The sequence below is a fragment of the Calliopsis andreniformis genome, chromosome 4, assembly GCF_051401765.1.
Source record: "Calliopsis andreniformis isolate RMS-2024a chromosome 4, iyCalAndr_principal, whole genome shotgun sequence".
Taxonomy (NCBI): Eukaryota; Metazoa; Arthropoda; class Insecta; order Hymenoptera; family Andrenidae; genus Calliopsis; species Calliopsis andreniformis.
This window is the reverse complement of record NC_135065.1, coordinates 10521496-10548733: the sequence shown is the minus strand read 5'-3', so window position 1 is coordinate 10548733 and position 27238 is coordinate 10521496. Positions and strand designations below refer to the sequence as shown.

Below are 27238 nucleotides of genomic sequence, written 5' to 3'. Positions count from 1 at the left end.
ATTCGGCGTGTAATTGTGTTGATGATCATTAATCGCATTGTAATAATTGGAATCTATTTGTAATATGAGTCTCTTTCTCTCTTAATTTTCCATATGGTGTGTGAGTGCGTGCCTCTATACGAGCGAAATTCCTCGTGAGTGCTAACGTGCAAAAATTTCCTCCCCTCGATTCACTTATTCCCTTCCCTTTTCTCTCGTTCGAACGAGATCGTTGATATACAAAACGAAAAATCGACCAACGATGGTCGCATGATTCGTATTTCGATACGTACATATGTATATATTATTCCCTATGAAATCATACGTAACACATTTTTCATTTACAAGCTCAAAGATTACCCTACAGTAATGCTCACTTTAGGAAGGGATCATAATTGGACGATTCTCTGGGCAAATGATTTTTGAAAATTCGACTGAGCGAAAGAACGAATTGAGTCGGAATTGGCAAAGATCTGGATGCTAAAGTGGACACTGCTGTAAGTGTATCTGATCGTTCTTAGAAGAGAAAAATTATTCAATTTACTAATTAATAAAGTAGTCATAAGGCATCATTTTTTAAAGTACACATTCTAAAATTGCGACTTAAAAAACTTAGAGTATAGGCTGAAAATTTTAAATGTCTCCAAAAGTCACCACTCAAATGCTAATTCAAAATATTGTGGAAGTAGCTTGGAGGATTGGAATTGCGTTAGAAGAAAAAATTGTACCCTCTATCAATTTTTTATATTCATGCACTATTTTGAATACGACACATCTTCCTATTCTTTCTAAATTTTGAATTTCACTTTTTGTCAATCCATTTTATTTTTGAGAATATTAAAGTTTAGTCAATTTATGTGAATTTCACAAAAGAACAAAATGTAAGAAACGACGTGGTCTCATTCTCATTTGTAAACTGTTCAATCGCATACAGAAATATAAATCCATGTATATTGATCGACGTGAAAAATCGACACGTATAAATGAGCTGAGTAACGAGAAAGCCAAAAAGTGGCGATTAAATATGAGCAGGTGTTGATACAGCTTTAGATTAAAAGAAAGGAAAAAAAAAAATAAGTTACTTTGGCGTGAATGCAAGTATACCTATCGTTTAATGTAGCAACGGTATTTCGTGTTTAGGAATGTTTATAATATCTCTGTGTATTTCAGAATTGTGACACTTGTTTTAAAAAATGGTATACGCGTATATATATTTTGCTGAACATAAATATATAAATATACATGTGTGTACATGTATTTATATATTTATATATAATTCTGGTAAAATTGTCTGTAGTTCTTCCTTCATTCATGTTATTCCATAATTGACTAAATTTTATATCATATGGTATATTAGCTAGAACGAGATTTGTGCGTACACAATCCTCATAAATGCACGCTCGCCTTTGAGAGCTCCTTTTATTTCATACTTCCTATGTATATATATGATATATATAATATATATAACATATATATAATATATATTATTTATAATTAGAATCATTCTTACAACGAGTTTTATTTACAAAAATCAATACATCCCTTACGATGAGATATCAATTTTAGATCACCTATGGCACTATGTGTCTACAAAATACTTCTTTCAGTCCTCCAAACGGTGCCCCTACTGTTTCTTTCGTTCGATTTTTCGGGATTTTTATATCTCGAAAAATCGAACGTGCGCACGTGGGCCTCTAAAAACAAAAAGAAGAAAAAAAAACAAAACCAAAAAACCTTTCTCCATGGAACGTCTTGAGAGCGTAATTATTTCTAAAAACTTGGACTATATCTTTCTGTCGCAGACTGTCTCCTTTTTCTTCTGTAAGATTTAAAATCTATTCTGCATAACACAATATCTAGCCCTCTTTAGATCTATTCCAGAAAGTCAATCATTAAAAATTGTTCTAATCAGCTTTACATAATGTAATCACAATGCATTTATATTGAATAGTAAATAAAATCTTGTTAAGAATCTACTAGATTGAGTTATAATGGTTAGATGTACGCACATCTGTAGATCGAATCGATTCATGGACTGTCAAAATGTTTATGCCCTAACAATGCTCCAAATTCTTCCATTGTGAAAAGTTTCCACGTTAAATTATTATCGACTTACGTGCTACTGAGGCAAGATTAACAACCTATCGTGTCTTTCTCGTTATTCAAAAGGCTTTGGTAAAGACCACAAGCGAGATGGAGAAGTATTTATAAATATGTACTACTACGTTCTACATTATACGCACAAAATTAAGACAGCCAGATTGTGTATATGCAGCTCGTCGTCGCGACAATGGCAACACCGTTTTTTTAGAACAACAGTGTCACTGTTAACAGCGCTCGAAATAATTACGAGCAATGATAAATATCGCTAAACGAATAACCTTGCGCAGGCTATTCCTGTATTTATATCAATGTAGATAGGTAATTCATTGAGTTCACTGTGTTTAAAAAGAATTTTAATACTAATCCGTGGATCCTTGCCTTTCCTCCCTGTTAACGACGCACCTATTACTTTATAATGATGATAATAACGTTCCAATTCCGCAGCAACATTAATTGCAAGACCTATTCGTAGGAATCGAGTAATAGACTAGTTTATAACGTAAATTGCAAAATTATACTATTCAATAGTACTATTACCATTCACAGTCTCCACTATTTACAAGTCGTCAATTTTTACACGGATGTTTATTTCCCTTCCACGGTAGAACCACTCTTAGGAAGTCACTGTAATTCTGATGAACATAACAGTACAGAATCTCAGCACAAAAGAAAGATATATATATGTGTATATATATTTTGTTATATTAGGTCGATCGATGTACACCGTAAAAAGATTACGACTCTCTCGGTTGCAAGATCGTCAGGATCAAAAGAGAAATAACTTCAAAGTCCGCGTATCGAGCCACAATGTGAACATTTCTGTACCTCCATCAAATGTCCTTAATATTTAGAATGCACAGATCGTTCTGTTTTCAAAACCGACGATAGCATTCGTGTCAATACACCAGGAATAAAACACTATTCTCAACAAGAACATTTTCACACTTTGCGCACGATTCGGACAGGTTCCACGAGTATTTCACTATATAACACACAAGAACAAACACACACGTGTTAATAAGTCATCATTCCCCCGAGTTAGATTCATCATAGTGTGAAAATTTGAGAAAAACTTGCTCCAGGGTGGTCTGGCTGAAGCTATATTCCTCTATGTCCAACTCGAGCTTGGCTGAAAATCAGAAACCCATATGAACAGAAGAATGCACAATTACAGAAGGTTCGTCAGTGATTAGCTCGATATTTACCCTTCTCCAACTGCATGAAGCACTCGGCCAGCGAGTTAACTGCGTGTTGGGGAACAGCAAAGACTAGCCTATCAGCGAAACTTTCTTCGAGAGTCGCATCTGGAAAGAGGCTCGAAACGAACTCCTTCAAACTCGAAATCCTATCACCAGAAGGTGTCGTTGGTGTACAATCCCCACCCATGAGTTTCATCTCCAGGGTGTATCCAGCACCGTAGAGATTTTTCAAGTGTTGGGTAGAACCGATACACCTTAATTCTCCTTTCACCATTATACCAACTCTGGAGCAGAGGGCGTCCGCCTCTTCCATTGAATGAGTGGTTAAAATTGCTCCCCTACCACCCTACCGTAATAAAAGGTTACCTGTGTAAGTATACGTTTCGAAATAAGGGATACCAATAATTTGACGAAATGATCTACCTGAAAACTAGCGAGGATTGTATCCCATAAAAACCTCTTTGACCTAGGATCCATCCCTGTACTGGGTTCGTCCATTAGAACCACCTTTGGACCTCCTATCATTGCCATTGCAAAACTAAGTTTTCTTCTAGTTCCACCTGAGCATTCTTGGGTTTGCTTGTCAGCGTGTTCGTGGATTTGTAGACCAGTAAGATATAAATCTACGATTCTGAGGCACGAAGATTATGTTATAGATAATCATTGTGGATACTTGCATTTTTTTACGATTATAAGTACCTGCTAATGTCTCCCCATGGCACGCCGCGTATCGCGGCATAACATTCTAAATGCTCCCTGACAGTAATGTTTTTCCATTGAGCGTCGTGTTGAGGACAATATCCCATTTGTCTGAAAGCCTCGTTCATGTTGGAGTTAATATTATGTCCACCGATTTGCACCCTACCTCGAGTAGCTGCCTCTTCCGCTATGATAATTTTCATCGTTGTGGTTTTCCCCGCCCCATTATGGCCTAATAAGCCAAACACTTCCCCAGGTTCGACAGCTAACGAGAGATTTCTCACAGCAACCTTTCGTTGTATTTGACTGACTTCTTCGTCGTGTTTAAAGCAGCAGGTACACGACGTTGACTCTTTTTGTCGGTACTCTTTTCTCAGATTCTAATGAATTATGATTACAATTTTAAGGTTAGATACAATAAATAAAGGATCGAGTTATTAAATACACACCTGTACTAAAACTACAGGCGGCTCTTGGACAGATGACGAACTAATTAGGTTCAGAACTTTCTGTCTCTCTACTCTAACATCTGCATCCTCATGTTCCCCTACGTCGGAATTATCCATTATTTCTTCACCGATAGAACCACCATTACGCTGTAAATGTATATATCGACTTTAATATACAATAATATATACCATAGATCACAGTACATAACGAGTTCTCTAACCAGAAAATGCTTGAAGATATCGCTAACATTTCCACCGCTCTTTTTAATGTCCAACAATAAAAGAATAAAGAACCACACTGGGCAATGCAAGAGCACACCAAAGGCCATTAAAATGATCTCCGTGGTTAAATAATCGGACATTGTCAGATGATGACAAGCTGCGTTTATAGAGCACATTAGATGGACTCGTTCCACGTAATACACTGCAGCATATGGCACGTACAGTGTATTTAACAGAGAAAAGATTACGTGCAAAACGAATGCCGCGGTTCCACCTGAAACATTAATTATTCAATGTCAGTAAATTAAAGTAAGCTATCGGTGAAGTTTTACTTACTGAGACCCAGCATATCTAGCACAGTGACTAGTATAAACGGTATGAGTCCAAGAAAAGTTGAGACATTGGGTAAAATGCTCTGGGCAGAATCCATCTTGTCAAAGATGTAACTGAGACAAGTTGAGAACAGAATGGACGATGGACAGTAAAGCATTAGAAGACCACAGAGGGTGATGAGCGCTGGTACTTCTTGGAGTGAAGGCACGTCGAAGAGAAATATGATGCCGAGAATGCACAGACAGATGAACGTCATCAGGCCGACGAGCACGATGAAGTACGTGAGGAAATACATAGAAAACGACAAGCCATTGACGCGAAGCTGATTCTTTGCTTTTATCTAAGGACAAAATGTTGATAGTTATTAAATGATATTAGAGCACACTTTAAATGAAGGATGAACGAAGTCTTACTTCTCGATCGTAAACCATGTCTACGACTAAAGTAATTGGCAACAGAGCGAAATTCATTCCAATAAACACAGCAGAACTGGCTGTGCCAATATTGAACTCCTGTGGTTGCGAGGTCTGTTGGAAGGGATGTGTTTTGACCTCGATTGGTTTTAGATTACCTTTATCCGAGATCAATCTAATCGCGAACAATAATATTTATGTAGAATTGTTTATATTTAACATCTTATTTCCACGTTACTGAACTTACCTATGGTAGATATTGGATAGAAGATTCACCAGGATCGGCAGAGAGTGTTGCATGGTGTCATTATAAGCGATAGTCAAGTCGATCTTCTTTGGACTATACTCGGTAATATTAAAAGCAGCCATATGAGGTGCGATTTTCAGTAGGTTAGCAAAATTACCATAATAATCTTCAACAGATCTAACATCTTGACCTATTCTATCAACTAAATCTGTGATATCATGGTCGGTATTATTTGCATACAAAATTTTGGTCTCGTTGCCGTAAGTATCTGCAAACGCAGAGATATGTACGTGTATATTGAATATTGAAATCGGTATGCGAAGTATTTAAAGAATTACCTGTATTTAATCTGAGCGATTGCATTTTGATCTCGACTGTTTGAATGCTGTTTAAATGAAGGCCAAGAACTATCAGAAAGAGCGGGAAAACGATTGTGAAGTACAGTAATTGGATATTTCTGAAGAGCCTGAGTATCCTTAGGCGAAGCATAGCATACAGGGTTTGAAGGAAATTAGGCCTGATTTTTATGGGGTCCAATCCAAGGCCGAGAACAGGAGGATTTCTATCATTATGAACGCCGTCTGGTAAATCACCTGCACCTACAGCGAAATGCAATGAAATTCATTATGAAAAGTCGATGATATTTATTACAAATATTCAAATGAATTTACCTTTCGCTTGACCGTCGCTTTGGACCGTGATACCCTCGTTCTGTAAGCTCTGATAAGAAGTGCTCTTGGATTGTAAAGATAGTGACCTGCTTAACGCACGATTGCGCACCATTTTTTTTGATAAATTATCCATCGTGCACTCTGTGCCTTCATCTCTTTCTAGATGAAGAAATACCTCTTCTAAAGTAGTCATTGATACTCCATAGCTACTGATTCCCAGCCTACTCGCTCGAGTTTTAATCTCGTGTTCTATAGCCGAGAAAAGTGGCGCGAAGTTTTCCACAGAATTGTGAGGCAAAATGAAGCTCAGCTCGCGTCCGTGGCGTCTCGCTTTCTCTGCCTTCGACACGTGAGAAGTCACCAACCTTGTAATAGCGTGCTCCCTGGCATTTCCTTCGAGTACTAACCTGTAGTATTTCAGGAAACACATTTATAATAACCCAGACTAGATATGCCGCGACAAGTTCTTGACTTACGTTAAATGGTATCCAATACCAAATTTATTCTTCAAGAACAGGGAACTACCACAGCATCTCAACTTCCCTTTACTTATCACTGCTTTCCTATCAGCCAATATATCTGCTTCATCCATGAAATGGGTTGTCAATAGAATCACCTTCCCATGCCTTCTAGATTGCAAAAAAGACCACATCTGTCTCCTAGAGTAAGGGTCCACTCCAGCGGTGGGCTCATCAAGAATGATAATTTTTGGATCACCGATAATGGCTATACCCACGGACAGTTTTCTTTTCTGCCCACCACTCAAGTACTTTGCAAAGGTATCTGCTTTTTCAGTTAAATCAATGTCTTTCAGCGTTTTTTTCACCTTGAAATAATCATAAATTTTTAACAACTATAGATAATGATTATTACAATTGATATTTATTATAACTGGATCTACCGTACCTCATGCTCTATCATAGACCTAGGGATACCTCGCACAGTGGCGAAGAATTCAAGATGTTCTCGAGGTGTTAAAAGATCAAAAAGAATGTCATGCTGCGGACAAACACCAGTCATGCTTCTAATCATTTGCATGTCATTGGAATCCCTGACATCGTAGCCGAAGATCAAAGCGGTACCAGCTGTAGGAGCAGTCAGGCCAGTCAATATGTTGAAAAGACTCGTTTTGCCAGCACCATTGTGACCAAGTATCGCAGTGATTTGTCCCTCGTAGATCGTCAGATTTATGCCATTTACAGCCTTAATCTCTGCCTTGCGACACTTCTGGTACGATTTATAAAGATCGACTATCCTAATAGCTTCGCGACCTTTCATCTCTCTTACTACCGGTTCAATATCACGATTCGTTTCCTCGCCAGGTATGAAAGAGTTCGATTCGCCGTTTGATGACGGCACCTGCAAATACGACTGTGAACAAAATTTCCTCGATTTTCTAATATATTCGACATTTCGCATTGTGATTTATTAAAACCCACCCGTGGAGCTTTTCTCTGGCACCAAAATCCAGGCGTGAAACAAAACCAGGCACTTCTTTTTATTCCGTACTCGCCTAAGATAAAACGTTTAGTTAATATCTAACTATTTTTTAATGACAGTATTTTAAATAAGAAAAAGGACGCACTGGGTATGACAGAGTCGAAATAATAAGCTAAACAGGCGTATAGGATGATGTCTAGAGTCATCATAATGAGACTTCCTCCGAAAGGTATTCCAGGACCTGACCAGAGATTTTCGAAATTAACTCCTTCACCTTGTAGATCTAACACCAGAGCCTAAAAAGAGGCAAAGTTTTTATTCATATAATTCCTATCCTTTCCTCTTTTTTCTTTTTTATGCAAACCTTGTCCATTGCCAAAGCAACGCCTGTCGGACTGAGAAGAGAGACCACCCAATATGAGATTGAACTAGAGTCGTTTACAAATACTTGAATGAAGTACATCAAGCTTAATATCGTTACTGCGAAATTACCAAGTACTCCAGCGGTCTAAAAGAGAATTATAATTAAGTATAAGCTAATATTGGGAGAAGAGATCTTTCATCGAAATACTTGCCCGTGACTTATCGAAGAAAGGTGTTATCATGAAAGCAAACATTATTATAGAAAAACTGTAGAGCACTACTAAAAGGAATATCGGTAGAAAATGCGTATGCTGGAACATCTGCAGGGTAAAAAGTAGTATCACTGCAACGGCAGACAGTAGCAGGACAAAGACGCCATAGATAATGAACCACGATAACCTGGAACGAAAAGAGAAAGCATTTTTCAATAGCCCAAGTAAATTTAATGATTTCTATTTTTTTTTTTTTTTTATTTTCTAAGATAGGTATTATTGAACATGCATTTTTGCTTGAAATACAACCAATGTTCCAAATTAATTTCAGGCTAGCACTACTATGTGGCATGCAAACCTACCAAAAGATAGAATCTTTTAGGCCCATTATCTTCATCCCTTCCTTGATCTTTTTCTCCTTTTCGCCAACTATCAGGATCAATAGGTAAGTGACGAATTGCGAGAGAGCCAGAACCATAAAGAGAGGTATAACAACTCTAAAGGCCAGCATCCAGTCTAAATAAAAGATATCCTTAGAAATGGACCCCACAAGACGAAGGAAAGATTTTCAAGTATTAATTTAACTTCTACGCTAAATGTATCTTCTTTCTACTAATATTAAGAATCTACTATCTTCATTCTAATGTCATTTAATTTCTCTAGATCTGTCTAATTGAATATTTATTTCTAAATGTTCACCTGCAGTGAAAGCTTCCTTGGGAAACATCTCAAGTTTGATATCGGGCACAGATACATCTCCATTTCCTGTATCTAGCTACACATTTCAATACACAAAATTGTATTAGTGCACTATGTTCATCCCTTATCCACTAATTTTTTCTACCGAATATAAAAATGAATATCTTACTCTTATCTTCGTAACATCCATTATCATTTGCAACGCCAGGAAGCCAGAGTTCAAGTAATTGTTCACAGGACATGATCCGCCAGTCTCTATTGACAGGACGCCACCCAACCAGTGGCTCGTGTCCTTTCGACAAGTAACTGGAGCAGAATACAATTCGGTCGGCGAGGGTGGATTCGTGTATGAAGGATTAGTTCTTATCTCGTATCTAAACGGCACACAAATACCATATTAATTCCATGCAAATATTCTACTCTGTCCATATCAAATGTCAAGAGTTATCTTACACGAGTCGTTGGGATATGGGCTGAGAATCTTCAAAGATTACTGCTAAGGGTACACTATATGGATCTCGCCAATACGCCGCTTGCAAATCGTCTTTCGTGTCAAATACCATGAAATTCAAGGGAAGCTTGCCTGGATAATCGCAAATGGATAACCACAGGGTGTTCATCGAGTTCAAAAAGTTCTGGAAGAAGAAACATATGATTGTTAGAGAAAGAGACTCAGTGATCTAAAGATACGAGCTCGAAAATTGTGTTCTAGACCTACCAAAGTTTCTGTAGAATTAGGAACGACAGCTATGGTGTTGTTCTTGTTACAGTTAAACGACTCGAATATACCTCCTTCTTGCCTCTGCGTTGTCATTGCGGGATAATTGGGATTCGGCGGCAATACTTTCACCACGATTAAGACACCAAGGGTGCAGAGGGGCAAGAAAATCTCCTGCAAAGAATTCAAAGTCACGAATCATGTATCGAATCAGACGAATAAATGAAAATTTATTCTAGAGACTCTGAAGGTCTATTAAAACATTCTAAATTGAAAAGGTACAGTGAAACAATTTTTCAAAAAAGGTGACAATGAGCTCTGCGTACCGAAAGCAGAGAAAAATAGAAAATAGGAAAATAGTAGAATGAGACTGAGAGAAGATATATTTTTAGCTACCGCTGGTCCTTCATTGTTCTCCCAATCGATAGTCAATAATGTACAAGGTAAAAATGATACATGATTACTAAAATTTCAAACGAAGGGGTCGCTTCGGAGAAGAAAGATTTTCTCCCCAGTGCGTGCATAATAATTATTCCACCTGCACCCTCTCCCATACCTGTCGTGCAGGTGAACCCCCGCGCAAGCGTTCGATACAACTCTCCTCGGCGTGGAAAAGTAGTAGACACGGTATTAAGGTTTGATATTCTGTTACCATGGCGATCAACAACGAGACGCTTGCCCTCAATTCCTCGAACCTTAGAAGGATTTTCGGGCCTTTGCATAAAACATGCGGGAAAGAAATTAAAAATACAGAAATGCTACTATTGAAGCAATAGGATCCATTAATTCGAATCCAGCGAAACTACGAGTGAAGAGACAACAATGCCTTTTAAATCGAACAGCGAGTTCCTTCAATCCACGGTGGAGGAACGATCAAAGACACCAGAGGCGATGTCTTTCTTCGTCGACGTGGTCACCGAGGATTCCTTTTACGAGAATCTCACACTGGGCGTGGTGAAGATCCTCGAGAGCATACCGCACGTGAAAAATGTACGAATCGAGAGGAGGAACGGATGTGAGAGCTCGGCCATCGCCAACTGGGAACAACGACATTGTTGCATGCTCCAGGAGGACGTTAAGAATTTCTATGCGTCTATCGACGGGTTCCAGCTGCTTTGGAACATTGAGATAGCAGGTACCCTATTCAGAGAATCGTGTAACTAATCGCCTAGAAATTATCTAGCTCCAGAGAATCGTCTAGCCTAAGTTTAGTATTCCGTTGATATATTTCTTCGATTATTCGAATATTTTCCAAATAATTAAAGTTAGAATACAGTAATTTAATTACTCTAAGGAGAATTAAAATATTTCAGGCGAAGAATTCCCAGTAGGCCGCATGGAAGTGAACACCCTAGCCAATCTAAAGAAATATTCAAATCAGAAGGAGAAACCACCGGAGTCCAAGCAAGAGTACTGCATGAACCTTGAGAAAACAGAGTCACGGGTCACGACTGGAAGCACTGATATGGAAAACGAACTCTCCATCCTTCTCCACAGTAATTCTCCCGATTGCAAGATGTTCGAAATTGCGCCATGCTTCCCGGACAGTGGAAGAGCCAAGGTCTACCTGGTATATCGTCTGAAATCGGAACAAGAAACCCCAAGCATTTGGCTGCATTGTGAAGAGGCAGATCGATGGTATCACTTGGCTGATAGTTTCACTAACTACTTCCGCATGATGCTAGTCCATCTGGGGCTACCATTATGGCAGTGCTGTGCGGCTGGTGTACCATTGCCCACATGGATCGAGCAGGTCTACTTCCTGGTTGGCCCACATCTTCTGCCTACGACTGTCGAACCTACAGAGACTATCTCTACTTCTATGTGGAACAACGGACCCATTAATGTCATCGATCCTGCTATCTTTAAAATGAAAGATGGGAAACAGAAGCTGTCGAAGAAGAAATGAACTTCATTTTTGTTGGCGTCTTAATCGTACATGATCTGAAATATTTAAAAGTGCTATTGTATGTGTAAAGGAATAAATGATGATAGCAAATGTAGACAAAGCTTATTGGTTTCTTCTCGAATCATTTCCAAGTTCCACCATCTCTCCTGAACTTGATAAATTTTTTTCGCGACTTTTCTTGCGGGGAAATTAAAGCTGGAACCCTCCCCTTTCGAATAAGACCTTGGCCAGTCATCTGCGATTTTTTTTCGCTGAGTTATCGCGGTCTGAATGAAAACTGAGCCGCTGACCGTAGAATCGCGTAGTGAATTAGAGACCGAAAAAATGGCCAATATTTGAGCTGCTGGCATTCGGTCAAAAAAAATCGTAGAGAGCTGAGCCTGGTCTTATTTTAAAGGGCAAAGCCTCTACTTTGACACCCCTGAATAGAACTTGTCCGAAAAAATTTCTCCATCCCATAACACGCCGAAAGAGAGAGGATGGTTTTTCCTCAAATGTTTTCCAACTTCAGACGACTCTCCGGAACTTGATAAATTTTTTCCGCGACTTCTCTTGCGGGGAAATTAAAGCTGTAACCCTCCCCTTTCGAATAAGACCTTGGTCAGTCATCTGCGATTTTTTTTCGCTGAGTTATCGCGGTCTGAATGAAAAGTGAGCACCTGGCGGCGAAATCACGCAATGATCTTGAGTCCGAAAAAATGGCCAATCTTTGACTTGCTGTCATTCAGTCAAAAAAAATCGCAGAGAGCTGAGCCTGGTCTCGTTTTAAAGGGCAAAGCCTCTACTTTGACACCCCTGAATAGAACTTGTCCGAAAAAATTTCTCCATCCCATAACACGCCGAAAGAGAGAGGATGGTTTTTCCTCAAATGTTTTCCAACTTCAGACGACTCTCCGGAACTTGATAAATTTTTTCCGCGACTTCTCTTGCGGGGAAATTAAAGCTGTAACCCTCCCCTTTCGAATAAGACCTTGGCGAGTCATCTGCGATTTTTTTTCGCTGAGTTATCGCAGTCTGAATGAAAAGTGAGCACCTGGCGGCGAAATCACGCAATGATCTTGAGTCCGAAAAAATGGCCAATTTTTGAGCTGCTGTCATTCGGTCAAAAAAAATCGCAGAGAGCTGAGCCTGGTCTTATTTTAAAGGGCAAAGCCTCTACTTTGACACCCATGAATAGAACTTGTCCGAAAAAATTTCTTCATCCTATGACACGTCGAAAGAGAGAGGGTGGTTTCTTCTCAAATGTTTTCCAACTTCAGACGACTCTCCGGAACTTGATAAATTTTTTCCGCGACTTCTCTTGCGGGAAAGTTAAAGCTGGAACCCTCCCCTTTCGAATGAGACCTTGGCGAGTGATCTACGATTTTTTTTCGCTGAGTTATCGCGTTCTGAATGAAGTAATAACCAAAATACACTTTGAACGAAATGTTACTCAAAATCTACTTTTCATCCAAACAGTGATAACTCGGCGAAAAAAAATCCTAGATCAATTTTTAAGAACTCATTGAAAAGAGGAGGCTTCCAGCTTTAATTTCCCCCTAAGGAGGATAATAAAAAAAATTTATTAAGCTCGGTATAGGCGTCTGAACTTGGAAAACTTTCAAAGAAACACCATCTTCTCTTTCTCAGCGTATCATGGAGAGGAGAAATTTTTTCAGACAATTTCAATTCAGGGGTCTAAAACTAGAGGCTTTGCTCTCTAGAATGAGCCCATGCTCACTGCTGTACAATTTTTCTTTTCAAAATTACAGCAACTCAAAGATCGACAATGTTTCAGTCCGAAATTACTGATCCTTTAATTTTGCTGTGAAGTCTCTCGACAATAACATTCCCCAGGCATCGAACCTGAAATATCCTCTCACTCCTCTCCTTTTAAAGCTTATTTTAAGACCACGACATTCGGAAGTCTTGGCTCGGGGGTTCCAAAAGGTGTTCCCAATGTTACGCGTCTCCCAGAGCGTATCGTCATCCTGGCGTCGCGGGAGCCTCTGATACGTTCCGATAAGAGGGAACGAGGAAAGTGTACGAAAAAGTCGGAGAAAACAGAAAAGTTCCGTGTGGATGGAGAGGTAACCCTTGGCCCAGTTGGCACGCGGCTCACACAAAAACACCCACCCGAAAACAAATTGGCAACACGCCCTCCCACGATTGGCAGACGTCGACGTCCATGGGACATAGTCACTTTGTCGCCATCCGCGGAGACTATCCGTGCGCGCACTTTCTTTCTCCTTCGCAAATTCAAATTGCGAGCTTACTGGCACCGAGCGTGCACATTCTTCCATTCCCCCTCTTATCTATCTGGCCCCCGCTCATCCCAAATTTCTTCCCTGCCTCGTTAATGCATATTTGATTCGTCCTTAGGGCCGTCCGAATTCAGTCGACCACGCAGAGAATATTTCATTGTTCTACATCCGAATTGTCGGTTCGAGCAAAGCTCTTCAAGGGGTCCTTCGATTGGTGGATAGTCTCGTTGCTTGGAGCACGCGTTCGGAATATTCGCTGGCGTCCTCGGGAGCTTCTTTTTTTAGGCTCGAGTGGTGCCAATGTGACGCTGGGTTTGATGAATATCGTAGAGTATCGCGATCATTGTGTTGTGGATATTGGGGGATATTCGTTTCTGTCTTTTATGGGGAGTCTGATGATGGATATATGAGACATAGGGCGTTGAGAAAAATATGACATTTCAATTTGGGTTACAATGAAAAAAGTTCATGTACACTTATGCCTGAAAACGTTTAGGTTTTTAATTATACTCTGTTTTATATAGGGCAACACGCTGGACCATTTCTTATACGTATGTATGGTGTGCTATTCCCTTTAAGGTCTCACTAGATTCAAAGATATTCCAGCTTCCAGCTGCTTGAAAGAGTAGTGCACGCTCATGAATCTTAAAGAAAGTGTTACACCATACGCAATGTAAAATAATATACAACTAAAAAACTAAGTGTTTCTGGATTCTGGATATATGTTCACATGAACATTTTTTCATTGCCTATGTATGTTGAACCTATCCTCCTAAAGTGTCCCACATTTTTCTCAATACCTTGTATGTTCCACTAGAGGTAGAGAAATGATTTGCGACTTGAGATTTTAGCAAGACTAGGGGAACGATTTTTCTATCAGTCATCGAATTTTGAAGTATCTCGCTTCCCACGTCGAGTTGTTTAGGATAAGGCAGAGCACATCGAGGGAGAGTTAAAGGAAAGCTAAATATAGTTCGTTAGTGGTAGAGGAAATCGATTTATACATAAAATAAGTATTCGCGTCTATACTTAGTCCTGCCCTCCGTGAACGCGAGCCACTCGATTAAGATTAACCCTTTCTACTCTGGAATTATTAAACTTCAATGATAATATGAGACAGAATAAAAAAATATGCAACAACGATGTGCAATTTTCATCTGTTATCGCTGATTAAATAGTCGTCGATAAAGAGTTAACCAAAGTTTTCAGAAAAGATTTACAGGTTCCTTGTCTTCTCAAATCGGTGCTCCTTGATAACGAGATACTGTGCCGACATCAGTGCAAACATTAAAAATTTCACGTACCGCTGTAGTCTTCCGCTTTTCGCGCTTCTTCAGCAGGAGATTCCTCACGAGCATCGCTCGCAGTTGAGACAAGTAGACCCCGCACGAATCCATTCTGCGAGATGCACTCGTCTTTCTGTTTCTGAAACAAAGAACATCGCTCATGAGTCGAATTTAATAATAGAAGAGAATGCATTCGATTACGACCCTGCTGCACGGAGGAATTTTTTCAAAGTTTCAAACAGGTAGATCAATACCGCTAAGGAAATTTTTTTTATATAAAATCACCATAAAGGAGGAGCATTTAGTGACGTAAATTGTTGAAAATATAAATTGAACGCGTCTTCAAGAAATTCTATGTAATAAGGTATTTAGACTAAGCAAACGAATGCTCCTTCCTCTCCCACCTTCAGTAAAATTCAGTTATTACGGATGAATAAAATCGACAACTGAATGGAAGAATGCTCGTGTCACTTGAATGTTGATGAAGTGGGGACGAATGAATATTCGTTCGCTTGATTTAAACGCGTCATAAAAGAATATTTCCGATTAAAAATTCATTTCCTGCGATCCGATCTAGATCCCTGTTACTATTTCAAATCGTTTATCAAATGGTCTATCATCCACTGGAAGTTCCTATCGATCACCTCCAGCTGATTTGAAGATCGACCCTCGACGCGACGAAAGTTTTCGCTTCGGCGTAACCCCTTTGTCCAAAGCAGTTCGTATAGAAACAGTCGCGATGTGGTCGATAATTCGTCGTTTGCACTATTTAAGCGTTCGCGCGTGCAAGAGCGAGCAATATGCCGGTGAATATGTCAAGGTCCTCGCATAGTTCTCCATCATGGTCTACGAAAAAAGCCAATAGCGCGCACAGCTGGTTCGTTGTACGATATCGCTAACAGAGGAAGAAACCGGAGCAAATTCTGAATCGATGATCTATTGCAACAACCAGTATTCTATAGAAATGAATGGGACCAATGAAACGAGTCTATATTGTTTTCTGATCAGTCAAACAGAAGCATAACGCAGAACACTGTTTAGAAACTATCGGAAACTGTTTGAGAAACACTGACTTGGAGGAAAATTAAGGATTGTCTGAGACATTATTGATCAGAGTTCTCTACATAAGGAAGAAGCTTCTGTTTTCTTCAAGTTCATCGAGAACGCTGTCGTCAATGCTAAGAGACTTAAACTTTCAGCAGAGTAAGCGAGTCTGCTCTTTGCCGACCAGACTAGAAAACAAATACGCAAATTAACTTAATTTGATCTTCGATGCAATTCGTTATTTAAATAGATCATAGTGTATTGCTGGCATAAAGAGATTACTATTCTCGACCTTTCTGTGTTACCATTCGTACGCGCCTATTGAATGATAAAACAAACAACTGATGAAAATTCATTATACATTTTTATTTAATCGTTGCGTCAGCTTGTTTACAGAAAGCTGTTGCACAATTCTGACTTCATTCTACGCATTATCTTTTCAATATAAACCCTTCAAGGTCTAAAGAAAGGAAGAATTTTGAATACTTGAGGACTTGCCTGAATATTGCATCTACCACCTCAGAAGCAAATCCACCGACTAAATTGCATTTTAATCGAAGGTTATCAGTGTTTACCGAAACCTTCACGAATTTCCCAGAAACGTTACGGCGAGGTCTTCGCAAAAATCAATAATTGTTTTCTTCGCGATCGATTCGAGTAATGAAGCACCTGCTTTAACAGACGAGGCTTGCCGATGCCTCGACGAAAAACAATTCCCGAAATTTGACAATCGATATCGCAAAAGTTTCCATTGAATTCTAGTTTAACTCTTCAATTTTTACAGGTGTACAGTATTCCTTGATATTAGCCTCGCTATTACATTTCCTACAATTAGAAATTATTTAGAGTGCAGAAGTTTTAGGATGCGAACACATTATTGTCACGTTAAGTAAAATCACCTCACATATTATAGTAAATTCATAGTGTGAGGTGAGGTTTCTCTCTTGTTTCAGACTTTAAACCTATTTTCTTCTATAATAGGAAATAAATTTGCTGTAATATGTAACGTGAATCCACGTGACGTGACAGTAAAGGTGTGAACATATGCTGTGGCATCACACTATATGTGACCTGAGGTTTTTTCCTCGTTTTAGACCAACTTTGCTATAATACGAAACAAATTGGCTATAATATATATCATAACTTCACGTGACACACTATAGCAAATCCATTACATAAGCCGAGGTTTTTCCCTCATTTTAGACCTATTTTCCCATAATACGAAACAAATTCGCTACAACATACCAAATGACTTCACACGACGCGATAACAGTACGTTCACACCCTTGTTTGCCTCCACAATCGCCCAATTTTCAACAAGCCCAAATTAATATACCATGATCACGAGCTCGAAAAAGCGTCTCGCGCTCCAAACTCGCTACTAAATCGCCTAAATCAAGGAAACCCAGTACAAGTCGAAAAACTCACGCTTCTATCCACCGGTCTTCCATCAAGCAGCTCGTACGAACAGGCTCTGAAAGACACGTTAATCATACTTTCACGAAGGGTTAACAACAAGAAGCTTGCATAGAAAAACGAACTGGGGGCCCCACTTGAGTGGCAGTTCTCCATTACTACCGCAAATGTGCATTAAAATCGATGGTGTAAGGACTTACATGAGTCACGTGCAGCACGGCAGTTATATCGAAAGGGGCAACTCTAATCGGCCGTGCCCTCGTCCTGATCGAAATTAGAAGCGTAGCCGTTGTTGCCAGAGGTACCAGTGCCGTTCCCGTTTCTACCGTACCCGATTCCGATCGATCGTGATTCGCGGGCGGACGTACTACGAACTGCGACAACGGCATCGCGATGAACGGCCACGGTGCAATCGTTGCATCGCCGGTGAGCGGCGTTTCCAATGCCGCCGCTGCTCCTCGCCATCCTCGGTCCCGACCACTGCAATTACCGACGTGCTTCCGGTCACTGGAATTCACCAAACAGGTCCCGAAACTTTACAACCACGATCCATTCACCATTTTCGACCGACCTGAGGAGAGGCGAGAGATGCCTGATACAAGATGTTTCAGAAATAGATTTCGATACTACGGAAACTAGATTTACAGATTAAGATAGATGAAAACTGTACGAATACGCGAGGTGATCGGTTTATCTGGAAACCCTCCGAGTGTTGGCAGCGTTTATTGTAAATGCTGGTAGCGTTGTAAGTGCTGCCAAGATCTGCTAGAGGGTTTCCAGTTGAGCTGGTCACCCTGTGTGTTCTATATGCCTTAGTTTTTGAATTATGGATGGTTAAAGAGGATGTTTGATATTATGTATGTTTTTTACTATGTATTACAGCTTCTGAAGAAGGTTCTGTATTAGTTTGAAGTTTGAGCTCTTTAAAAAGGTCGAGTTTATCTACCTAGAGGAGCGAAAAATGATGTCCTGTCATATTTTTCAAGGTTTTCTTTAAAATAATGATAAAGGGTACTGTAATTGAAATTGTTATTATTTGAAGTACAATGCATGCTTAAATTCCAGTAGAATCAGAGGTCCATATTTTAAAATTTGGTTTCAGAAAGAACCTCGAGTTTGAATTGATTCCAATGGCTTTGGGTTGCACTGTCCCTTGAAATAATTAGTGAGGCGCTAGTGTATTGCACTCTGCATTTCTCTATTTTATTTTAGAGAAATTTGTTCGTTTGTCTCCGTTTTGTTTCAAAAACTGAGTTTGAGAGTAAGCACGATACTCACGTTTAGTCACGGCAAGATCAACCCTGTCCCTGATCGACGAACGCGAACCGACGAGTCGAGCACGGGACCAGGGTGACAACGTATTTCGCGCTGCACTTGTCTCGTCAGCCCTTCTTGCTTGCTCCATCCATATGGATTACGCCCGAATGGAAATCGAACGTGAAAGTTTGTCTGTCATCTGCGAACGAACATCAACGGAACTCGTTAGCCAAGATCGATGACATTGATTTTGAGGGAAAAAAAAGAAAACTGATTTTTCGAGAGGACACGAGAGGGTTTTTTAACGAGAGGGTTGAAACACAGAGATACTTGATTATTGTTCATAAAACAGAAACCAAGAACCTCTGTAATTCCATGGGGATACTGCCTAGAACATGGTGGAAATCGAAAATACAAGATAATTGATTGCTCAAAAATTAATGAAAATCCCCAGATAGGTTTCCTTTACAAGCTCTTTAGGAGAAAATTGAACCTCGGTTGCAAGGTAGAGCTTCACTGCCACTTCGTATTGAGGACCATTGTTTTTCGAGGGCACTACTGTGCGCAACTTTCTATTTCGTTTTTTCTTTTTTGCTAAAAATCAGGTCGGGGGAAAAATTCTGGTCCCACGCTTTTAACTTTATCTGAGGTCCCAAATCATGTTTTTTTTTCTAAATTTTGTGAACTTGTGACCTTTTCAAGGATTCATATCGAAAATTCTTAGAATTCAAATACACAATTTCCCAAGAGAAACTTCACTTTCATTTACTCAAAGAAAACTGGCATATATAAGTTCGAGAAATTTAACAAACTGAAGCGTTTCGTTCCTCACAGAATACATATTGAGTTACAGCGCGCAAGTTGTTACATTTTTTATTAGAGTTTCGTTCCACCGGCAAAGGGTGCGCACCCTCGCTCGTGTAAATAATAAACGAAACACAACAGACGAGCGTAGCTATAAAAATAGCCGTGTAATTCGGTTATAAATATCGATATCAATTTTCTCCTCAATTACCTCCACTTCTTTCGTTGACGAATACTATCTTACCCAATTATTCATTCGATCGCGCGACATTAAAACGCCTTAACAACGGGGCTTAATCAACAAACGCAGAAATCACAAATTCTTTGCTTTGATCGTAGAAAATGTTCCTCTACAATGACTAATCAAAAGTAATTGAAACTGAAACGCAAATTACCCTGACCCACATGTGGGTCATAGGACTGTGAAGGTGTTAACCAATGCTACCTTCTGTATAAATACTCTATTTAACCCTCAACTAGTATAATATGAATCACAATACTTATATTAATTCAATCTTCAAAATTTTCTACATAAAATATTCCAAGGTACAATTTACAAAAATTAATGAACTGAAAATTTACCTACGAATATTTCTATACACTACTATTAATTTTGTATTACAGTCTAAATAATTCTACTAAATTATGTTATAATATTAGTACCACCCTAGTTCAGGGTGAACTCAATTTTAATTAATACTGATTTAATTTCGTTTCCAAGAGTCGAACAAAATTTTCGTGCGCGTGAAGATGTAAGAGCTGATGGCGAGTTTTGGTCGTCAGACGATGGGAAAGAAGGGAACCCCCTAATTGTATAATTTTGTACGAGGAGCACAGACATGGTACCTTTAACAAAGTGGATGCTCCCGCACGGGAGTCTACCGGATGCAGACACTTGCTGGCGTATAAATAATAAATACGAAATGTGCACGGGAGGTTCTGGCCAGACGTGCAGGGTCGTCACCCCCACGACACGGAGGGTTGTCGAGGTAAGGAACGAACTACTAGACAAACTGTCGCCGTCACGACTGGCTGCACATTCGGTGGAGTGCAGTATGCAATAATGGTGTTCATAAAACGCATTTAATCGATCTTTAAAAAAAGAAGAAAAAGCGATAATGCGAACTTTATACGAAGAAAATGATAATAATCAACGAATCGAAATGAGATTCCAGCCCCGAAGGTAAATTGAGCATTTTAGACAACGTCGTTATGATGCTACTGATAAAATACCATCCAGCTGCACATCTGTATTCGTTTCACAGCACAGCTGACGGATACGTAAGACAATTGCACGCCCACCAACAATTGATATCGTCGCGCGCGACGCGGAATACCGAAGTCGTAACGAGATATTTACAAGGAACGAATAATGATAAGGGAGGCGTGAAACCAGACTCCTTGGAGACCTCTCCTCGAACCTTTTGCGAGAGTTGGATAAAGAATCGTTGGTTGCGTAATCATGCGTCAATCAATTGAGGGAATTGCTACCATTGTTCTTACGTTTTTGAATATTTTTGCGTACTACCGACTATAGGGAAATTCATGTTCTTAATTATGGAAAATGATATTTTTTTTGTACTGAAATAATGAACACTGTGAGCATTATTGATGCAATGCTACCTGGCCTCTATTTTATTTAAACACAGGGTCTGACATGAGAGAAAAGGGAGGAAATGTCTCCTCAGCGATCGCAGAGGATACAGAGAACGTGTATCGAAAGAATAACGAGGGCTAATATCCAGAAGACAAGGAAATACGGACGACTCGGCGCGTAAGCGTATAATCTCGAAGCACTACAAAGACCCTGAGAGAGATTACTTGTTGCGGTGCACTCATCGCGCCGTAGTATCCCTAGGATTTAATCGCATCAGACAAAAGTCACCGTAAGCCTGCAGACGTCACGAAAGAAGGTTTCCCAGGGCGAACAACCTACCAGCCTTGCAGAACAAGCAGAAACTATTACTGTAAACTAAATACGAAAAAACCCCAGGGTTTCTTGGGGGTAGCGCGTTTTTTCCTCCAGAAAACTACAGCTCGATCTTAACCACGCTGGTCAAATGCACTTTCCTCGTAAAATCTTTATCGTATACGCTATCATTACTCTCTCATCACTGGGATATGGTAAGAGCTCTAATGCCAGAGCATCTAACTATACGTCTCACGAAACCTCTAGTTCACCAACTTTTTCTCGTTATTCCTTGTTACTTCCATCTTCCCGGCGTGCGCGTTTCCTAACCTTAAACCGCGCATGAACGACAGCAGTAATTTCTCACGATCAAATGAACCTTTATTCTTACAGAAACTCCACCGAGAAAGACGAAGAAGCTACTGCACGCTTTTATTTCGTTACATAGAAGCTCAATTTTGTATCATTCACCTATGTAATTCGCGCCACTGAAATGTCAAATGAATTACCCCCATAAAACAGAAAGCAACGAAAGGTGACGACGCGAAGAAAACTTGTCTCTATCAATCACTTAACCAGTCGCATCTGTTTACTCGTTCGTTCTCTGTTCGAAATAATTCCTGTCGCTGACTCACCCTTAAAGCAGGATTCAAGTAGCGTAATTGGCTCGAGAGGTAGGAAGGGGTCCACCGAAAGTAAAGAAACATCGTTTCCTCCCGGAAGTCCTAACTCAGCCGGCTGTGCCGATTTAATTCGGGTCGCGTCGCTTTACGACCCCCTTCCCCTCTTGCTCTCCCTACCCTCGAGCTAGGTTACGAAACAAAAGGGTCAAATTATCAACGCCGAATCCTTTGTCCGATCATCGCGCTGTCGATACGCCTCTCCATGTGCACTTTGCGGCATTTCGTGTGCATATCGATCAGAAACGCAGCGGAAGCGACCACTGTGCCCTGTATACGTAATCTCTCGCGGATCGTACGATTTTCGTGTATCCTGCTCTCGTTCCTTGTCCCTTTCGCCCCCTGTCCTTCTCGTGCCGACGACTGGCGCGAACGAGCGAGAGAGAGAGAGAGAGAGAGAGAGAGGTCGAGAAAGATAGAGCAGCACGTCGCGAGTCGGTTCTATCGACCGGTGAGAATCAGAGGGCGGAAGAGGGTCAGAGACGCGGTGCACAGCGAGAATCTTGCACCATTACGCGCGCACACACGCTCGAGCCGGAAGGATCATTGTACGAGCGATTACAGGCTCGAGGCTTCGTCGTTCTCACCCCGGTCAACGGATCCTAATTCGTTTAAGACGCGTTTAAAGCGATTACCGCTGGCGGCACTGGCGCGCAGAGGTCGCTAAACGTCGCGCCCTGTGCCTCCGCTAATAATCGGTTTATTCATCTTTCTCCCGTTAACATCCCCATGGTCGATCTTCCTCAGATGCTACTTTCTCGCTCTGGACCGCGAAAATGGGTACCGAATCCTCGAAAGGTCCCTCGAAACGTCCCTCAAAAGCTCGCTGAAACGCCAAAGCCGACATTACCAGATTTAAATACTATGTAAACGATATGGCTGAAACTGATCTACCTCTAAACGTTATCCCTTGTTTTCTCTACAAATCGCTTCGGAACAGCACCCCTCAATCATGGAACTGAATGTTCACCCTCGTAATCAGTGTCAAAGAAAACCGATCTTTCGCCCTCGCTCGTGTCTTCGTCGATCAATTAATCCGCGGCAACGTCGTCGATGCGGTACTACATCACCGGAGCGTGTCCCAAAAGCTTCCGGTTCGAGGGTCTGTGTCCCCCGAGCGGAGCACGCGCGCGCGTGCACGCGGGCTAGAGCGAAAAACGCAGTTGAGCGGAATGGCCGAGGAAAGGGGACGAAAATAGATAATTACGATGAAAAGGGGGGGAGTTAGGGGGCGAAAAGCAAGCGTCACGAGGGAGTGGAACGAGGAGAGCGGAGGATGAGGGCAGGAACGAGAGAAAGACACGTATACTCGCATTATCGCATTCTAGCCCTGTTACCTTTCCTCTCCCTCTGTCCCTCTCTCCTTCTCTCATTCTCTCTCTCTCTCTCTCTCTCGCTTGCATTGCACCCTACCCTCACTCTGTCCCTCTCGCTCGCACAGCTCCCGCTTCACTCCTCGTGAAAATCGATCCGCTACCGGCCAGGACAGCAGCAGTCCACGTCGAACGCCTCGGAATCGTAATCCTCTCGCGATCAAACTTTACCTTAATGCCCCCCTCGCCGGCAACTGTCATACGCGAGGATCCCCGCGGCACAAGTTATGGAAGCTCATCGACCAGGTTAACGTGCTTCCTCGCCACTGATGTTGATAACTTCAACTCCGACCGCGGCACTGGAGAGGACGGTGAACGGCGAAGGCGAACAGACGATCTTGAATGGTTCGAACACCCGCGAGTTACGATTCCGTGGAAGTGCAAGCGCACGCGACCTCACTCGTCGGCCGACGACGCCAGACTGCGCGAGAGCGCCACCTCTGCTGACCTGCTCCGCTTCATCCCCACCACTGCCTACAGCTCTATCGTCATCCTTCTCTTTTGGGCTTCCTGCTCGACTTTCTTCGTTCTGTCACCCTTATTTCTTGGCAGTTTTTTATGGAGTTTTTTCTAAGAGCTCTTTGCCTTTTTTTTTAGAATTTTGGGTATTATATTGTTTGTTACGCTTCATCTTATGTATCTTATATTTTATATCTTGTTATTTTGTTATTTTGTTTTTTGCGCATGCATACGTATTTTGTAAGTCTTCTCTTATTAAGTCTATGGTCCACTTTTCTCTGTGTCCTCTATGTTTCACTTGGTTGTAGATATATTTAATTTACTGCTTCGCGATTTAGCTTCCTCTCTATTTTCCTTACTGCATTTCTCTCCCTCCGTACCCTCTTTCTCATCTTCCAGCCAGCCACGAGCACGCATGCGCGTTACTCCATCGCAATGAACTCGCATCCGTTTTCTTTCGGCGAATTCTCTCTGTTCCCCTGATTTTTTTCTCTGTCTTCGTTTGTCTCGAGCTTTGGGGTTCGTGCCCACCTGAGAGTATAATTATTGCAGATTACTATGGAAAGGCAGATTTGCTAATTTATTACGCAATCAATCAGAGGGTATCTGGCGCTATGACACAGAAACCAAAGTAACCTATGATTGATTCCACGCGTCTCTTCTAGGTCTATGATTAATTGAATGGGCGATACGTTTACGTCAGAGGGTAAGATATTTTTTTGAACTGTGGTGCTGCCTATCGAAAGTATCCTCGAGGGAAAGCATAGTGAGAATCTCTCAGGTGAACTTGTACCTTTAAAAAAGATAGATCTGAAGGGAATTAAATACAATATTAGCTCATCGGGCTCTTGGCGATCAAAGATTCGCTATACTGATATTAACCAGCGGATAGTGATGCGGGTCACGCAGGTTTTCTTTTATCTTTGCCAATATCAGGAGGCTAGATTCGAGGACTCCCTTATAAGTTCATAGCGAAGGGGAAACGTATGGCGTTTACTATTGAATATGAGGGAAAATGCGTGGCACGCGATCACACGGCTCCTGTATCATGTGTCCTTATCGCACGCCACATGTTACGCACATTTGTGTATACACGAATTCGGAATCATAATATGCGACATTAATTCGCGATTACACAATGATATAATGTCGCTTAATAATAACAGGATACCGCTGTAATGTCATGAAACAGAGACACGTGTCTCGAATCGGGAAATGAGGATTAATAATGGCTCAAAAATGTTTAACGAAATGGTCTTTGGGGATCTGAGCATTTGCATGCTAGGGAACTTAGGCTTTATACGAATTTTCGGCTGCAGGCGGAGCAATATCGAATGTTTACTTCCGAAGAGTCGATGTTCGCTATTTTATTGATACGTTCTCCTTGGAGGCTCTTTCAATCGGGAACTCGCTACTTGCTCGAGGACTTGTAGTTCCTATACTTATGTACATCTTGGTTATTTTATGGGCCAATTCATTGTTAAGATAAAATGTTAATTTTTGTGTATTAAAAAATATCTACATAAAAATGATACTTCAACATTTCTGTAAAAGTGCACAGGTCTTACTTTCGAAATGACAACCGTATTGTGTTCTTCTACAGGGTTGAAAAGGTGAAACGAAATCGAGGGAAAGGATCGTTTAACTTACGATTGACATTTAGGTGTGGTCTTGTATACATGGATTCACTATATTCTGATTAGAGGAGCGGCACTCCTATAAAGATTTCGACGCTAAAAAGCTTCAAATCGATACGAATTGTTCAATTGGAAAAAACATGTTATGTAAACTCTCCTGGAAATAAAACATGATCTCGTTAGCATAGGCCCAGGAAAAGATGCATTTTAATATTTAGCCTAAGTGAACAAAGTTTAGACATACTGAGTATGCATTACTAAATAAAAATATACCTATCCATATTTTCTATAAATAATATTTCCCGACAGGAGAAATACAGATCGAAGTTTTAAGCAACAACGAAATTGATTGAACTATCGATCTGTAACACTCGAACGACTAACCTTTCTTTAAAATACAAGACCTTACAAGAGGTTATCACGTATTACAGCATCCTATTACCAAATGGCAATTTGCTAATTGATCATGTTAATTAAATTAACATGCACACCTACGTGCAATGTTTATGTGCTTAAGGATTTTCGTCTTTTGGGATCAATCACACATGCAGACTAACCCTGAACGAAAACGTATACTAATTAATTTTATAGATAGTTATCTAAATGTAAAATCGTTTAAGATAATTACTGGTAATACTTCTGTCCTGCAAAATGAAGCATTTATTCCATTTTCTGTACTCTGATTCTACGATTCTTTTACGTTTCGTTTACCTCTTCAGCACCTATTACATAACCTAGTCAACTATGAACTCTATAATATTTTACACGCTTTTGTTTCATTAATCATGGTGCTACAAAGAAGCAATGTACTGTTTCAAAAAATACCTTCGACCTTTATACCGACGATAATGTCAGGACATACGACAACCATTTCCCTTCATCTTCCCGTGACGTTGCCTCTTCTATCTTCCTCTATCGAAAGAAATGTTTCGAGGTCACGTTACTTCATGCGCGTGTTCTTTATCAAAGAACTTAAAGGTAGCCTTGGTACAAAGCAATAGAGTGTAATCGTACGGTTTCTTCTACAAAAACATTTCGCTAACTCTGTACATTTTGTAATTAATTTCAGTTGCAATTTCAAGTAACCTTTGAACATTCAATTTATCATGCTGAAATATGTTATTGAAGCGTGTTACGGGAGAAAGAAAAATGCAGATTTAATATTTTTCATATTTTTTCCATAAATAATTCAAGGTTAAGAAAAATTATTGAATTTTCCTGATCGCAACCTTATCTGGGCTCTAGCAGGCCACGTGAATCACCAAACCTTCGATAGCTCAGTTGGTAGAGCGGTGGACTGTAGTTGGTTCGATGAAAAAAGACATCCATAGGTCGCTGGTTCAAATCCGGCTCGAAGGAAATTATTTTTTTCATTTGTTTTCTTCTGTCAGATGAAATGGATTACCTGTAACAACAATGTTACAATATTACTAAAATAATGTACTTCCTAGTAGAGTAGTAATATTATGCATAC

At 40.4% G+C, this 27238-nt stretch overlaps 2 protein-coding genes, 1 long non-coding RNA gene and 1 other non-coding gene across 5 annotated transcripts; 2 read left to right on the top strand and 2 right to left on the bottom strand.

Moving 5' to 3' along the window:
- Positions 1-2756: 2756 nt before the first annotated feature.
- On the bottom strand, positions 2757-17958 carry LOC143178382 (cholesterol transporter ABCA5). The gene is made up of 24 exons (XM_076377004.1): positions 17846-17958; positions 15204-15324; positions 9748-9921; positions 9483-9664; positions 9199-9403; positions 9030-9105; positions 8693-8846; positions 8331-8517; positions 8120-8263; positions 7901-8051; positions 7755-7828; positions 7222-7674; positions 6792-7141; positions 6316-6722; positions 5983-6243; positions 5645-5912; positions 5398-5572; positions 4988-5324; positions 4651-4925; positions 4430-4576; positions 3981-4360; positions 3705-3912; positions 3288-3627; positions 2757-3211 (listed from the first exon to the last, which is right to left on the bottom strand). Exons 2-24 carry the CDS (start codon positions 15294-15296, stop codon positions 3108-3110), a joined length of 5145 nt encoding a protein of 1714 aa, XP_076233119.1. The 5' UTR covers positions 15297-15324; positions 17846-17958; the 3' UTR covers positions 2757-3107.
- LOC143178384 (tubulin polyglutamylase complex subunit 2) lies at positions 10589-11656 on the top strand. Its single transcript, XM_076377007.1, has 2 exons — positions 10589-10882; positions 11061-11656. The coding sequence occupies exons 1-2, from the start codon at positions 10639-10641 to the stop codon at positions 11654-11656; spliced, it is 840 nt and encodes a 279-aa protein (XP_076233122.1). The 5' UTR covers positions 10589-10638.
- Positions 17874-23959, bottom strand: LOC143178385 (uncharacterized). 2 transcript variants are annotated; one of them, XR_013001778.1, is made up of 3 exons: positions 23840-23959; positions 18924-19101; positions 17874-18152 (listed from the first exon to the last, which is right to left on the bottom strand). It is a non-coding gene; the product is annotated as an uncharacterized LOC143178385 (long non-coding RNA). The 2 variants fall into 2 exon arrangements; XR_013001779.1 differs by having other exon boundaries at positions 18074-18237.
- Positions 23960-27030: 3071 nt separating this feature from the next.
- On the top strand, positions 27031-27123 carry Trnay-gua (transfer RNA tyrosine (anticodon GUA)). Its single transcript has 2 exons — positions 27031-27067; positions 27088-27123. It is a non-coding gene; the product is annotated as a tRNA-Tyr (tRNA).
- The last annotated feature ends 115 nt before the right edge of the window (positions 27124-27238 follow it).